Source organism: Fusarium pseudograminearum, chromosome 1 (assembly GCF_000303195.2).
Source record: "Fusarium pseudograminearum CS3096 chromosome 1, whole genome shotgun sequence".
Classification (NCBI taxonomy): Eukaryota; Fungi; Ascomycota; class Sordariomycetes; order Hypocreales; family Nectriaceae; genus Fusarium; species Fusarium pseudograminearum.
Genome location: NC_031951.1, coordinates 9,484,850 through 9,500,249, shown reverse-complemented (window position 1 = coordinate 9,500,249; position 15,400 = coordinate 9,484,850). Strand labels below are relative to the sequence as shown.

The window sequence follows — 15,400 nt, the reverse complement described above, 5'->3', positions numbered from 1 at the left end:
CTACCTTACCGGATCCACATCCCCATGAGCCTTGGGAGACGCTCTTCACACCATTACCATTACCATCGACCACGCCGCACGTCGTCGCATCCCAAACCCTTCCTTCCCCCAAATCTCCCTCCTTCTCGAATTTCCCTCGGAAACCTAAAGGGATTTCTGCGGTGAGAGGTCACTATTGAGTCAGCCATAGTGACTTCACTAGGAGGCTCTGTATCTGCATCTGTCTGTGTCTGTCTGTCCTTTGGATACTTGGGATAGGATAGGATAGGATAGGATACACACTCGGTCCGTCACTCAGTCGGTCAACGCTTCCAACTTTATTTCCTTATTTTTAACCGGGTCGCTTGTGTGTAAGTCTCTCAACTCCATCCTTCTCCGCTTCATGAGTCGATACGACGCTGGTGGCGATTCATAGCCCCATGCCATTGGCCTACACCGTTATTTCTCAGCTCAGTTAAACCTTGGAATCGCGGACACTGACCTCTATACCCAGACACTCTTTGCTGCGTCTTTGATTTCCGCATGTCTTGCTTGATATCAATCCGTTAATCAACCAACCCCCTCCTCTCCCACCGGTGTTTCTCTGCATCCGATCCGGATCGCAGTCCTGGGAAGAAAGGGCCCCGAAGCACCTCCACTTAAGAGCCTCACCAGATTTACGATGGGTGTATCTGACAGAAAATCTCTTCCACTTCCCGCTCCCACCGAAACCGAGACTAATACCACGCCCACCGACCTCACATCAACGGCGGATGAGGTGAACCCCGGCGACGAAAAGTCATCATACTCCATCCCCGAAGACGGAACTCCTGTCACCATTGCTACCCGTGGACACAAGGCCAACAAATCTCAGACCTCGTTGCTCATCGAATACTTCGAAGGAGGCAAGTCCACTGTCGGTTCATCAGGCGAACGCCGCCCCAGTGTCCGCGTCCGCCTCACACCTTCCAAGAGAGGTCGATCTGATCATCACATCCAAGTCACCGAGAGCGCCCGTAACACCTCTGTGACTCGACGGATACCCTTGGGCGATTCTGAGTTTGACGCTGACGACGGCCAAAGCATGGACTCTTACGCCTCCGCCACCGAAGAGTCTAACGTCTCGAGAAATCCAATTGACATTGAGATTGACCGCAGCAGCCATAGACGTCAACGACGACCAGCCAGCCCGTTGATCCCCTCGGAGACGTACAACGTCAACGCCTCAGATATCTCCGCCATCCCATCTGACAGTTTCCTTGACGGCACTGGCAACAACACTGACGCCAAGGCAGAAAGCCCAACAGGGACAAGGGATATGGCCACACCTGCTGGTGCTCATGCACTTGCAAGAGATGCAGCAGAGGAGGTCAGAAATCGCAAGAGCAGAACCAGAGATAGGTCAAAGGTTTCCACAACAAACTCGTCGAGGGACAAGTCCACATCGGACAGAAAACGTCGACCAAAGAGCAGGACCAGCAGCGTTTCTGAGAGGACAGAGGAGCCTATTAAAGCCCATCGTCGTCGCTCCAGCAGAAGCCAACAACTGGAATCCAATGTATCAGGCCTTGACTCGAATGTCTCAGCATCTCACCTGGCACCTAGCCACCGCACACATGCAGCACATTCCTCACGATCGGATGTCTCCAAATCATCAATCAACAACCCAAAACTACTCGAAACTGTCGAAGACGCTATTCGTCGACTAATATTGCCCGAACTCAATGCTCTCAAGCGGGAAACCAGCAAGAGAGAGGGTCGTCGGGACTCTTTTACCTCATCAGGCACATCGATTTCAAAAGACGAGTTGACACCCGACCGCCGGCGGTCGTCAGGTCAACGACATGAATCAAAGGATAGGCGCAACAGAGAGGCTCGTCATGTCCTCGAGGCCAACTCTGATTTAAGCCAAGATTCCGTTGAGGATGATTACCGTCAATATGAGAATGACTCTGTTGCTCCCAAGCGTGACATGGCCAAGAGTGCAGCGGCTGGTGCTGCCGCTGCCGGCTTCGCCTCATCTATTCTATCTGATAGCACAACACAAGGCGACCGGAAGCCAAGAGAGCGACGTCGTCGGAGAGCCGAATCCACTCATAGCCGTACTATGAGCCGCGATCCTTATACTGACCAACACGAGGATGATCACGTGGTCCCTCAACCACCAATGCCTCTCATGAGTGAGATCAACCCTTCGGAAATGACCAGGACTTCCATTCGATCTGCCGACACCGACATCGACAGACCCCAGTCAGCTAGTGAAGAAATCACTCCGATCAAGAACGTTCCTGGTGGATATATCTCTGGAAACTCAACTCCCACCCCTTCAGCGACGCCTTCAAATGTCGACACCAGGTTATCTACCTCACACGCCAATGTATCACAAGGTGACCTGAGAGCTCTTCCTCGTGGCCAGAAAGATTACGTGGAGGAATATGAACCGGACGAGTACGGCCAGAAGCATCCCCTCGAACGCCAAGGTCAGTATGAAGAAGACGACGTTTCTGACAATGACTATCCCGAGGGCGGGTACGACAACTCATATTTCGCTACCCAAGATGTTCCTCCCCCTCTGAAATATGTTCCTTACCAGGCTGGCGCTCGGGGTCTCAGCCCCATTCCCAGCGTCTCTGGCTATACTGAGGGAGGTAGTGAGTATCATCCTCGCAATTCCAGGAGTATGCACTCTACGAGTCCCGCCTACTATGAGCAGTCTGGGGATCGCCGCGACAGTCGATCAACTCCCTCTCTCAACTCCCTACAACAGAGGGAACATGAACACATGTCTCCCCGCGAGTCTGGCATGGATTACCGCAACTCTACCTATACTGATGACAGCGAGCTGGGAAAGGTTGCGGCTGGACAGGCTGTGCGCGGCATCGCTGCCAACCCCAACGTTGTTCACCCTCCTATGGGCCCAGAATCAGCAGTTGCTTCCTTGATTGACGGATCTATGCTTGATCCTTCCATGTTGAGTGCTGCTTACAGCGACTACCCTACTCATCGAGACTCGGCACTGTCTTACGACGATCAGTCAAGGACCTACAGCAGCCGTGGTGCTAGCCCTGACAAGCAATACATGGATGGCAGCGAGTTGGAGCCCGAGAGACATGCCACACCCAGTGCCAGGTCTAACAAGTCTCAAGAATTCACTGAATATGATCTTGACGACCATGGCCGCAAGGTAGCTCGGGCAAGATCTCCCACCGCCTCCGAAGTGGCTATTGCGACTGGCGCTGTCGCAGCTCTTAAAGCCGCACAGGGTAAGAAGCAGTCGGCTACCGAGGAGCCCGAGGAATACCAAGGCGCTGGCGTCTTCCGCAACAAGTCCTTCAAGGAGCGTACCTTGGAAGGCCATGAACCTCGCAACACTCCCGCACACAGCATTGACCGTCTTTCTTACGACGACTCACCCAAGTTGGGCGCGAGTGGTTTGCCCGACTTTCACAACCCTATGCCTGAGTTTGGCTACATCGATGATGATGCTCAAACCAACCCTTCGATCGTGCAAGACCGTCTGGATGGCGAGCACCATGATGATGTTTCAGAGGGTCGAGTTACACCTACGCCTCGAAATGTCGCGGCACAACGTGCTGAGAGTGCGGCCAGCCAGGACCAAGATGAGTGGCAGCGCACCTCCGACGATCGTAAGAGAGACACCCTCATCACCAACCCATACGAGGATACCAGTCCTGTTGCCAACCCAGCTCTGAACGACAATGTTATGGCAGCTCGCGGCTTCGGGGCTCCATACCATACCGGCAGCCCTGGCTACAACCCGAAGTATGACGAAGGTTACATGTCCAATGGCAACAACCGAACTCCCGACATGCAGCCTAACACCAAGGCTTTGCACATGTCTCTACCCGGATCTCCTAGTACTGGTGGCCAGGACCCCTTCTATGCCCCTAAGGATGCCCGTCACATGAGTGGCATGTCTCAAGGTATGGGCTCGCCCTTCTTCGATGCAGCTACTGGTCAAGGAATCGACCGTATCGAGAACAAGGACATCGTGTCTTTGATGCAGCACCTCATGGTTCGTGATGCTCAGCGCTCTGCCCGAGACACCGAGATTGTGGCATTGCTCATGAACTCGGCCATTGAGATGCGTTCCTCCATGAACGAACTTAAGAACCTCGTCCAGGACACCAGCGATGATGTCATCTTTGCCGGTACCGAGAATACTGAGAAGCTCCAGAAGGCCATCAACGGCCCCCGCCCCTACCCTGGTGCCCGATCAGTTCAGAGCATCTCCCAAATCGACACTTTCAACGAAGCTGCCGCCAAGAAGAACCTGTTCAAGCGAGCATTCCAGGGTCTCAGCAACAAGGGCACCAGCGACTTCAAGCGTATCGAAGAGATTCTCATGCAAATTCTCGGCGAGGTTGATGATCTCAAGGTGCAGGGCACCGTCCAAGCTCCTTCCACCAGTGGTGGACGCGGTCCTTCTTTTGATAACTTGCAGCCTGAGGGCCACTTCGAGCAAGACCGAGGCTATGAGCCTGAAGGCAACTCAACAATCACCCCCAGCCAATCGGGACATTTCTCTCTTTCCAACTCGAGATCCCGTCTGGCCAGCGAGCGCAAGTTCTCTGACAACCGTATCAGCACTGTGGCTGAACATGAGGATGAATACGAGCACGACCACCCTAGCCCATCCGCTGAGCGCAGCAACCCCAACATGCTGACACCAGAGCGAACGGGCTTCCAGCGCGGTAGCTCAGTACCCCTTGATACTCCTCCCCAACCCTCTGGTGTTCCCCAGCCAATGAGCAACGAAAACACTCCTCGCAACACAGCAGAGAAGAAGAAGAAGCACAAATCTGGCCTTTCCGGATGGTTCCCCAAGATCTCCAGATGGTCTGGAACGACGGCTTCCAGCAAGGGCAAGGAGGAAGTCAAGTACGACGACTACCCCCCCTCGCGTTCTGCTTCTAGCTTGGGATCCTACAACGATGGCGATTACAGTCATGGTCCCTACGATGACCAGCTTCCCGCTGGATTTCAGCAGCAGGAGCTTCCGACGGCACCCAGTGCTGCCCTGCCCGCCCCTGTCCGACGTGAAATCTCACGCACCCCGGGTGATGCTCCCAAGTACAAGGTTCACCGAAACTCATTGAACCTTCAACACCCCCAGCCCAGGCAGGGCCAGACAGAGCGTTTCCGCAATGCTTTGGAATTCTCCGCTCAAGAGTACAATGTCCCGATGACACCCAGATCCGCGGACTGGGGTGGTTCGGTGTCTAGCTTCAACCAGATGGGCCAAAACACCAACCGATATAGTCAGGCATCATCCACAGGTGCTCCTCAGGACCCAGCCTACTGGACAACATCACCAACCGGCCCTCCTCGACCTCCCAAGGAGCCCATTGAGCCTTCTAGCAGCCCTTCAGCTATGTCTCCTCAACAAAGAGGTAGCCGCATCTCGAAGCTGGCAAAGGGCAGCCCTGCACCACACCCGAGTGATGAGAGTGGGTATGCCACAATGAGTGGTACCCATTTTAGCAACTACACAAGCAGCCCCAAGCCTGAGAACCGCAACTTGAACGCTGCTTTGGGTGTCCCTACCCGCCGACCCAGTGGTCCTCGGGCCATGACTCCCAAGAGCCCCGAGGATGAATCTCGCCGACGCAAGCGAGGTAAGTTGGGGAATATGAACTATGCAACAAGACAATTGGCTAACTTAAGAAGCAGAAACGTTTGGCAGTGTCACCTCCCACAACACGGATGATACGGAGACCTTTTAGAAAGGGGCTCACCGTAGCATCCGCCCGTTGCCGGGATATTGATCTTTTGTCTAAGAATGGCACGGCGCTTTTGTTTTTCTGGCATAATCTTGCATCCTACCACGTGTAGGCTTTCAACATGTGTCAACTGTATGAAATTTTTATGGACATGAAACGGCCTTCAACTGAATGACTTTTCAATCGGAAGAAGATGAAGAAGCGGCTATAGAGTGAAGGAAGGGGAGGCTTGCCAAAACAGCAGCCAGGCAATCCGTTCAAGGATTTAATGACGAGCCAAGGGGAGAAGGCTAGGATCTCGATTTTTTGGAAAACATCAAAAAAAGCAAAGGGAAGGAAAAGGTACACATTTGCATCAGAGGCTATTGCTTCAATTCTTGACGACGACACGACATGGCTTTCCAATTGCAGAGCGATACGTCAAATGGTTTGATTTGCGGGCAACATTGTTTTTCTGTTTGGACTGGATATTATGAGCGGAAAGGGGAAGGGCAGGCAGGCACACGGTAACTAGCAAGCACAAGTCGTTATGAATGTGCGTGGACATATTTGAAGTTAGATAGGTTTAGTCGTTAGTTTTGCGAGATAGATACCACCCACCATATGAGAATCAACTGATATGAGTCCGAACTGGATATCGACTCCAAATGTTTTGAGGTTTTATTATATTTCCAGTGAAGTCAGTAACTAACTAACTATATACAAATGCCAATGGAGAGTCTTTAGCTTGAGTTACAACGCATTAGATCGGCCTCTGGTGACTGTGGATGGATACTGCTGAGACAGGTTTCCGCCGGGGAAGCTAGAAGACTCCGGACGCTGTAATGCACAAGATCTTTTAGAGGAGGTTAGAGCCTCCAGGCCTGGGGTCCCTGCCTCCGACGACCGGTGTCAAGACCCAGCATTGTGATTTAGTGAGGGACCTTCCCCGGACCGGCGAATAACGAGCAGTCGATATCCAAAATATTGTAATCGTCAGCACTCGACCTCTGGATCGACAAGTTTTTGAGATTTCATCTCATCTCAGGTGTTCTTTTTGCCAGACATTCTGCTTCCTGTTAATGCACTGAGGCATAGTCGACTCCGAGATTGTGACGGGACATTTCTCTTATCGCCATCACGAATATCCACTGCTACTGCAAAAGTTAGTGGTGACGAATAGACTCAAAAAAAAAGAGTCGTTCGCATACACAATGGCCGCAGACGTGCAAACAGAAGCCAGCATGAAAGAGACAGCGTCCCTAAAATCACAAGAGGGCCAGACGAAGAAGAAGACGAATGATTACAAAGGGTTTATTGCTGGAGTCTTCAGCGGCATAGCTAAGCTATCTGGTAAGCAAACATCCTATCTACTCTCATCGTGAGGCAGGTCTGAACACCAACCAGACTGACCTTTTACAATAGTCGGCCATCCTTTCGACACTATCAAAGTCCGTCTACAAACAACAGACCCAAGTCGATTTAAAGGACCTCTTCAATGTGTTACGCAGACTGTCCGCAATGAGGGCTTTCGCGGGCTCTACAAGGGCGCAACGCCGCCTTTGGTCGGATGGATGTTTATGGACTCGGTCATGTTGGGCTCGTTGACTGTTTATCGACGACTCCTGTCAGAACATGTATTTAATGTCCAGCCCTTGGGCACAGACGTTACTTTGCCTTCGCCAGGCACGGCATCAAAAGTGTACACAGCGCTCCCGAGTTTCGGCCACGGCATCGCAGGCATATTGGCTGGTGCGACAGTGAGCTTCATCGCTGCGCCGGTTGAGCATATCAAAGCTCGATTACAAATCCAGTACGCAGCGCAAAAGTCGGACAGGTTATACGCTGGTCCAATTGATTGCTTACGAAAGATCTATCGACACCATGGGTTTCCAGGTGTCTACCACGGCCTGTCAGCGACGCTTCTCTTCAGAGCGTTTTTCTTCTTCTGGTGGGGCAGCTACGATATCATATCACGACAGCTTCGCGAGAGAACGAGTCTCGGCACGCCGGCTGTGAATTTCTGGGCAGGCGGTCTCAGTGCCCAGGTTTTCTGGTTGACGAGTTATCCGAGCGACGTGGTGAAGCAGCGCATCATGACTGATCCTCTAGGCGGAGGGCTCAATGATGGAGTTCAGAGATTTCCTCGATGGAAGGATGCGGCTGTTGCTGTGTATAAGGAGCGCGGTTGGAAGGGTTACTGGAGAGGTTTCGTGCCGTGCTTCTTGAGGGCGTTCCCGGCGAATGCAATGGCGTTGGTTGCTTTTGAGGGCGTTATGAGATCATTGCCATGAGGTTGAATAAGAATGAGAATGAATATCAAATTACATTTAATGAGAACAGCATGCTTGGACATGATGAGACGTGAGCTTCATGAATCAAAGTTAGCCAATATCGCATGCTTTAACACATGAGTTGGCATCAATGACCATTGCCAGCAGAGCATCATGACTTATGAATGTTTTATGAATGTTTTATGAATGTTTTATTCATTCGATCTTTGCAGAGATATGAGCTTAACAGTAGCATCATGACTTATATTTCCGTTCTTGAAAACAAGCATATGATCTGAGGAAAGATCATGGTAGCCTTGAACAGCAATATATCGAATATCCTAGCGGATATCCAATATTGACACATGATTCACGACTACATTGCACAACAGTCACAGAGATTTGTAGGAGACAGTAATATGAACACCACAAAGAGTGCCACACAAATGGCTGGGTCTATTGGCCAAGTCCTTAACTTTTGTAGATCCCGTGTCCCAATTCACCAATCCATTCCTGCGCCGTTGCAATGCATTGCAATTTGTTTCGTTTACTCGTCGTCCTCGTCAGCCTCGTCGTTGACGACGTTGAAGAACTTGAGCTCGTAGACACCGCGAGAGGTGGAGACGACGCGGAGCCAGTCACGGAGCTGCTGCTTCTTGAGGAACTTCTTGGTCCTGGAAACATAGTCAGTACTTTATTATCATGCAAACACACTCCCCAGCTTCGACGAGCGAGGCGGGGAACCCAAGATAAAACGTACAGGTACTTGAGGTAACGACCAGAGAGCTCGTTGTGGGCAATGATCTCGATCTTGCCCTCACCCTGCTGCTTGACAACAACGTTGTCACCGAGGTTGTTGGTGCGGCCCTCGACCTTGATGCGGTCCTGGAGGAACTTCTCGAAGGCAGCGACGTCGAAGATCTTGTCGCTGGCAGGCTGAGAAGCATCGATGATGTACTGCAAGGTGTTAGTTAGTGATCGTGGTGGTGGTTCGGTTTCGAAAGGGATCGCATCGAGTAAATCGTTTCGTTTGTTTTATCGTCGATTCAATTCGATTCGATTGCGATTCTTTCATTTCGAATAGCGTACCTTCTTGGTCTGCTTCTGGGCCTTGCCCGACTTCTTCTGTTGAAAAATGACTTTAGCCTACTGCAGTTTGGACTGGGCAACCTCTTCGACTGAGGAGGCGCCTAACAGCAAAGCGGTGTCATGTACGTACTGCCTGAGGAGCCATTGCGAATGGATTGGGATTTATGAGTGTCGAGAGAGGGACTTGTGGTGTTTCTGGTCGCAAAGAAGTCTAATCCTGCGCTTGAGAGAAAAGAGAAGAAACGAAAACTGGTGGATTCTTCCGAGGCAATATTCTAGTGTGCAAAAAATTAGGGCTCTGCGGATATTTTGCGGGTCAATCCGGGTCATGTGACCTCTAATTCGGAACTTTGATCATTAGGTAGGTATGGAAATAAGTAACGATTGAGTGTAGCTACTAAATTATGAGTACCTGAACGATGGAAATGGGTTCTGTATATTAATGCCAGTGTTGTTTGGAACAGTTATCTGCTGGCAGTGTGATCTTTTGCATAGTGGATCAGAAGGTCGTCAGTCAAGGCTGCAGATAGAACTTGAATTCACCTGCAACATCCCTTTGGTAAGTTAGTATTTTGACGAGAGACAATAAATACGCCTTTAAATAAAATACTGCCTATAGACATCCAGAAAATTAATTAATAGAAATGACAATATTTCTATTGGAGTTTCAAGTACTCCGTGACAATATGCAGCCCAGTTCCCACTAGCCTCCGAGAGTTAGACATGGAATTACATACTGCTGGCTCATCAAGTTCTCATGTTCTGTTTGTCATTGTATCAACATATATAAGAAAGCTCTAAGCTAGAATATGAATCCTTGATCTTTGGTAATTCTTCTCATCACTGGCAGGACTCCGTTTCTGAATGTATGTGCTGAGTTCCACTTTCACGATACATCTATATCTCAGCAAACAAGACCTTGATTGGCTGCTAAACTCGAATATATCACATCCTTCACGTCCACACTCACTCAGCTCAGAACAACCTGTCCAAAGTTGAAAATAAGCACTTGATTTATACCAGTTCCATTGATTCTCGATATACCCTACAATCACCAAGTCCCGTGATGCTTGTCTCCGTGATGGGGTTTCATCCACAAACACATTATGATTGACCGTGATATAGTTTCACCACTGGCGCCTTACGACTGGTCGTGATATGATTCCTCGACCGGAGCAAAACAAACCTCTGATCCTCTCTCAGTTTTCTGTCTTATGTAGAGACTGCAGCATAAAAACGTTGCATATATGCCTGCCACTGCCAACGCAGCTGGCAGTGTCAACTCACTCTTTGGCCAATTTTCATCCATTCCCATCCCAACGACAACAACAACAACAACAACAACAACAACAACAACAACAACAAAAAATAAACTTTGGACAATACCTACCTTACAACTAAAAACACTCAATAGACGGCAGGATGTCTCTCTCACGCGCCGAGTTCGAGGCCCTTGCGGCCACTGATGTCCGAGATTCCATCCCTCTTGAGCCTCTCGCGGCAGCTCTTAGCAGCAAGCCCTTTATTCCTACACGCTCGCTCCTCAACATACGTGACCTCGGCGCTGTTCCTGGCAGCGTTATACGCCCTGGTCGCATTTTCCGCTCGGGTATGCTCGATTCTGCATCCAGTGACCCTGAAGCCATATCTTGGCTGGCGTCCAACGTCAAAACCGTCTTTGATCTACGTAGCAAGGAGGAGCGCGCTGCGTACCCCAGCCCAAAGGTTCCTGGCGTCAAATTTGTATTCTGCGAGCGTATTGCTATTTATCCCCAACCTGTTCCGGCTGATTTCACTGTGGACGATGGCAGTGTCGCTTGGAGAGAGCAGTTGATGGCTGTCGCAGCGGCATACAAACCCAGCATCCGAGCAATCCTCCAGCACGTCAGAGACAAACCGGATGAGCCATTCCTGTTTCACTGCACTGGTAAGTAAAGCATCAAGCTATTCCGTTTTGGGATTTATGCTAAGTATTGCTTCTATCAACAGTTGGCCGTGACCGCACAGGCGTCGTGGCAGGTCTCCTCCAAACCCTTGCCGGTACAAAGCAATCCGACGTCATTCTGGATTACATGCTGTCGCGTATCGGGACCGAGCCAGCACGCGAGCGACTGACCCAGTTCATCAAGGCAACCGTTGGCGTGGAGGACACTGGGGTTCCTGGATTTTGGAATATGATTAGTCTGCGTCCGACCTTTTGGAAGGCTTTCGTCAAGGGTGTTGATGCCGAGTACGGAGGATGGGATGGCTACGTAAAGGGTCTTGGGTTCTCGACCAGGGACTTGGAGACTATCAAGAAGAACCTGAGAGGGTAGATTTGGGTGTTTGGTCAAGACAGAAGGCCTTGGAGATAGCAGTTGGCCATTTTCTTTTGCGTGTAATCCCGATTTGTAGGCCACACCATGACAACGTTGGGGTATTGCCTTAATAATTCCTTGAATACCTACCTAACAAACAAATCTCATTGACTTTGAACTGTCCTCTCGATCGAGTCTACAAGCATCTTATCTTCAGACCTTGTCACTGTTCGTCCCATCTCGATCTGGCCCCTAACCATTTCCATCTGCTCATCTTTAACTCTTTTGATAGTTAAAACAATTCAACTTGATGTCTCAAACTATTAAAGGTAATATCTCCAGCCCTATGACACACCTCATGACATCACCCCCACGATCCCCTGTTTTTAGAACTCAGACCCTCCAAGGACCCTGCATCTTTGCAAGGATCCCTCGCCCACTTCGCCAATCAGGCTTCTCCCCAAACCACCTAGTGACGTGCCATTGCACCTCCGAAACGTCAGGTCCGCCACTGCAGACTCCCCCAAAAAGGCCATCTCATGTCGATTTTCCAAGTTTTTGTTGCTTTCACTTCATTTCAGGGTCTCTAGACCTGCAGTAAACTACGATGATGCTTATTTTTCCAAGGGTCCAAGGCCAACACGGGTTCCGTTGATCGGATCTGCAGTATTCTCAAACTGCTGATCAAGTTTCCTTGCTCTTATTTCATCAACAATCGTAATAGGTGATGCAATGATGTCCTTGGTTGAGATGGTGGTTGTGATGAGGATGATTTCGTATATATCCAAATTTGTATATAATGTCCCGCTGAGACCAGTCTTGGAACCAACATCACAATCACCATCCAAACAACAACAACACCTAAACACAAACACATCACATCCTTGCAGATAAACACAACTTCTTCACTCCTAACAACAAGCACATACAACCAATAAAACCTATACCAATCAAATCATCCAACATGCCTCTTACACGAACTCACCGACACACTGCCCCTCGTCGCTCCATCTTCAGCACTCGCCGACGTGCCCCAGCCCGTTCCAACCGTCACACCGTCACCACCACAACCACCACTACTAAGCCCCGTCGAGGAATGTTCGGCGGCGGTTCTACTGCGCGACGCACACACGGCGGTGCCCCTGTTCACCACCACCAGCGCCGACCTTCTATGAAGGACAAGGTCAGCGGTGCTCTCCTCAAGCTCAAGGGCAGCTTGACTCGCCGTCCTGGCGTCAAGGTATGACACTCACTCATAGTCTCCTTTATCGTAGTTATTAACCACATCACAGGCTGCTGGCACTCGACGCATGCATGGCACTGATGGCCGTGGTGCTCGCCATCACCGCTACTAAGCATATTCGACAGCATGAAGCGTAGCGAATACGCTGGATAATCTTGGCTTGGATCACATATACACCTGTACGATTATGATAGCGTTGATACCCTCTAATGAGAGTTGAGAGAAGAATTGTATAATTTACTATACCCACAACAAATAATTTGCCCTGTGCCATGTGCCCCGTCCGTCGCCTGCGACTTGTCTAGTACAACCTCGTGATCATGCTCGACCACTGAATCATCGATCCTGTATTTGCCCGTCTCAATTCAGTTCAAAAAAAAAAAACCGATTTTCCTTGCCATATACTACTGATTTCCAGCCTATGTGTGCCAACTGGAAATCATATCCTCCGTTCCGTATAAGAGAAAGTTGTCAATCTGGATGGTTAAACCATCCTTTGATAGTCCCAAAACCTCACTTGTCAATGCAGCTCATCTACATCATGGGGAGAAGATCCTGCTGGGCGGTAAGGTGGAGCCAAGCGCACATTTCTGTACAGCTTGAGTTTGCTTTGTGACGAGTATCTGGTCATCGACGCTGAAGATCCTCGCCGGTGATGCCCTCCATCAAATGCTGGGTTTGCTAGCTCGTCGATGTTGGCGATAGCTAGGCGGGTCAAACTCAATCTGTTTCTCTCAACTGGCCTAAACGAAGGGCTCTCATCGGTGTAACCTGCATCTAATTCTTCCGGACTGTGACCACCAGGTCCAGAAGCTTGTTCATGAGCGTACTGTCGTAATTCCCTTTCCAAGTCTTCCAGAGCCTCTTTGCTAGGTGATGGGTGCTTCTTGGTCCTCTTAATACCGAAAGAAGTAAACCCTTTAGTCGATTGCTCCCAAGCCCGCCGAGATTGACTGACCGAGTCGGCTGGGCCCTCGATTGGATTGCCGACGTTTGGTCCAGGATGATTGTCTGGAACTGGTGTCTCGTTGTCAAACTTCGACGGCAGGTGGCTCAACTTGGTACTAAGTCGCCTTCGGGAAGGACTCATGCTATCGGCAGCGGAGTTGCGCTCCTCGCTCGAGGCAGAAACCCGTTCAAGTATTATCCGAGGCGTCGAGGAACCAACCGGTGTACTGTTCAAGAACCTATCTTCAATGTTGTTGTCAAATTCCTTCTCAGACTCGAACGGGCTACGTGACAGGATGAGCTGTCCCCCCTCCTCCCTCTCTGGAACAGCCATCAATCTGTTCTCAAAGGTTGTTGGGGTGTGCCATTTATCACGTTCAGAGAACGGATCTTCGACAGGTTTTCCGCTCCTAAGAGATTTTCCATCATCAGCCAGTGGTTTTCGATTCACCCGACCTCCTACAATTCGCTGCACTTTCCGCTTGTTGAGGTTATCCCCTTCATTCAGACGGATTTCAATGTTACTAATGGGAGACATGTTATCTGGAGAGGCAGGTGAGGGATCGACCCCATGCGTGTCGAGCTCTGTGCATTGTCCATCATCGAAAATCGGTTTGTACTGGGATCCCTTCTCTTGAGATGGCGCCTTCGGGTGGAATCTATCCCAGGCATTTGAGACTTTGGTAAGCACCTTTAATGGTACCATACGGGTAAGTCTTGAGCTTGAAGAGTTGGCCCGCTGTGGTGTTGGCTTAAGAGCATCAGTTGCGGCCAGCATGGCGGCGAGTTTTCCGTTGATAGCTTCGCCGTTAGCACATCCCTCCCCAATGGGAGGCGTACTCGGCCCTTCTATAACACGGTTCCTGACATTTCCATCGACAACAGCAAGCACCACGGGTGTCGAGACCTTATAGCTATTTGTGGGATGGAACTTTAATGGGTCGAGAGATAATTGTCGCTTCAGCTTTGTACTTGTACGCCTCTGAGATCGTTCCTTGCGTATTCGAGTAGTGGCAGCCCGTTTTGGAACCTTTCCAGGACTTCTTGGCGAGAGCTTATCCACTCGCGACCTCTGAAGGTACTTTCCAGATGGGTTGGGCGGTGTTTCGAGGGGCGAAGGGAGATTTAGAGGTGAAATTGCTGGCTCGTTTGCCTGAGCATGCGAGATTTCTGGCGTATTGGCCCGGCGCTTCTTGGGAGAAGAATCTTCGTCGCCGTTCTCCAAACCCTCAGAGGTAGAATCGTCTAGCAGCCAACTTGCCATTTCTTCTGCAGTTTGCGGGTTGGCCATCGCTCTCTTTCGTGAAGTGCGCTTTGGATTATCATCAAAACGTGGATTTTGCCCTATGTAGTAGTTAGAGACACAGGTGACTGTCATGGAACGGGTTTGAAATAAACATACTCAGTTGCCTGGACAGTGATGTATTGGCTGCGTCCTTCTGCGGGCGTGATCCCAGCGTCGTTAGGATGTTCCTGCTTCTCCTTTTTCCGTATGTGATAGTCCTAGACATCCTCTACGTCTCGGATGATAATAAATGGAAATATTTCAGATGAGGTGAACGTGTGCTTGGAAACGGCGATAGTTTGCAAATGAGTGACTTTGCTCGATCCAGTGCACCTCATCAGGGTGACGCAAAATTGAAGAACTAATCCGTGGACGGCCGAGAGCGAAGGCGCCGAGAACAGGTACCTGGTGACAAACTGGTGTTTATATTCAGTACCTATTTTGTCACCAGTGCTCTTCCATTTCGCAGCCAAAAAGAACCCTTCAGATCCAAATGTGAGAAGGGGTGGTGTTAGAAGATAGGTAGGTATTTTAGTATGTTGCTAAAGGTGAATGTTCGGTAT

At 50.2% G+C, this 15,400-nt stretch overlaps 6 protein-coding genes across 6 annotated transcripts, besides 3 other annotated features; 4 read left to right on the top strand and 2 right to left on the bottom strand.

Annotated features, from left to right (window-relative positions):
- Nucleotides 1-252: 252 nt before the first annotated feature.
- Nucleotides 253-277: a microsatellite.
- Nucleotides 278-661: 384 nt separating this feature from the next.
- FPSE_03875 (uncharacterized protein) lies at nucleotides 662-5,726 on the top strand (the record flags this gene model as incomplete). Its single annotated transcript, XM_009256993.1, has 2 exons — nucleotides 662-5,618; nucleotides 5,674-5,726. The coding sequence occupies 2 exons, from the start codon at nucleotides 662-664 to the stop codon at nucleotides 5,724-5,726; spliced, it is 5,010 nt and encodes a 1,669-aa protein (XP_009255268.1).
- Nucleotides 5,727-6,916: 1,190 nt separating this feature from the next.
- Nucleotides 6,917-7,996, top strand: FPSE_03874 (uncharacterized protein; the record flags this gene model as incomplete). Its single annotated transcript, XM_009256992.1, has 2 exons — nucleotides 6,917-7,055; nucleotides 7,128-7,996. 2 exons carry the CDS (start codon nucleotides 6,917-6,919, stop codon nucleotides 7,994-7,996), a joined length of 1,008 nt encoding a protein of 335 aa, XP_009255267.1.
- Nucleotides 7,997-8,522: 526 nt separating this feature from the next.
- On the bottom strand, nucleotides 8,523-9,209 carry FPSE_03873 (uncharacterized protein; the record flags this gene model as incomplete). Its single annotated transcript, XM_009256991.1, has 4 exons — nucleotides 8,523-8,649; nucleotides 8,736-8,932; nucleotides 9,065-9,100; nucleotides 9,195-9,209. The coding sequence occupies 4 exons, from the start codon at nucleotides 9,207-9,209 to the stop codon at nucleotides 8,523-8,525; spliced, it is 375 nt and encodes a 124-aa protein (XP_009255266.1).
- Nucleotides 9,017-9,044: a microsatellite.
- A 1,172-nt stretch (nucleotides 9,210-10,381) lies between the features above and the next one.
- Nucleotides 10,382-10,429: a microsatellite.
- A 57-nt stretch (nucleotides 10,430-10,486) lies between these two features.
- On the top strand, nucleotides 10,487-11,379 carry FPSE_03872 (uncharacterized protein; the record flags this gene model as incomplete). Its single annotated transcript, XM_009256990.1, has 2 exons — nucleotides 10,487-10,991; nucleotides 11,054-11,379. 2 exons carry the CDS (start codon nucleotides 10,487-10,489, stop codon nucleotides 11,377-11,379), a joined length of 831 nt encoding a protein of 276 aa, XP_009255265.1.
- Nucleotides 11,380-12,325: 946 nt separating this feature from the next.
- FPSE_03871 (uncharacterized protein) lies at nucleotides 12,326-12,716 on the top strand (the record flags this gene model as incomplete). Its single annotated transcript, XM_009256989.1, has 2 exons — nucleotides 12,326-12,601; nucleotides 12,654-12,716. 2 exons carry the CDS (start codon nucleotides 12,326-12,328, stop codon nucleotides 12,714-12,716), a joined length of 339 nt encoding a protein of 112 aa, XP_009255264.1.
- Nucleotides 12,717-13,124: 408 nt separating this feature from the next.
- On the bottom strand, nucleotides 13,125-15,063 carry FPSE_03870 (uncharacterized protein; the record flags this gene model as incomplete). Its single annotated transcript, XM_009256988.1, has 2 exons — nucleotides 13,125-14,896; nucleotides 14,955-15,063. The coding sequence occupies 2 exons, from the start codon at nucleotides 15,061-15,063 to the stop codon at nucleotides 13,125-13,127; spliced, it is 1,881 nt and encodes a 626-aa protein (XP_009255263.1).
- Nucleotides 15,064-15,400: the final 337 nt, after the last annotated feature.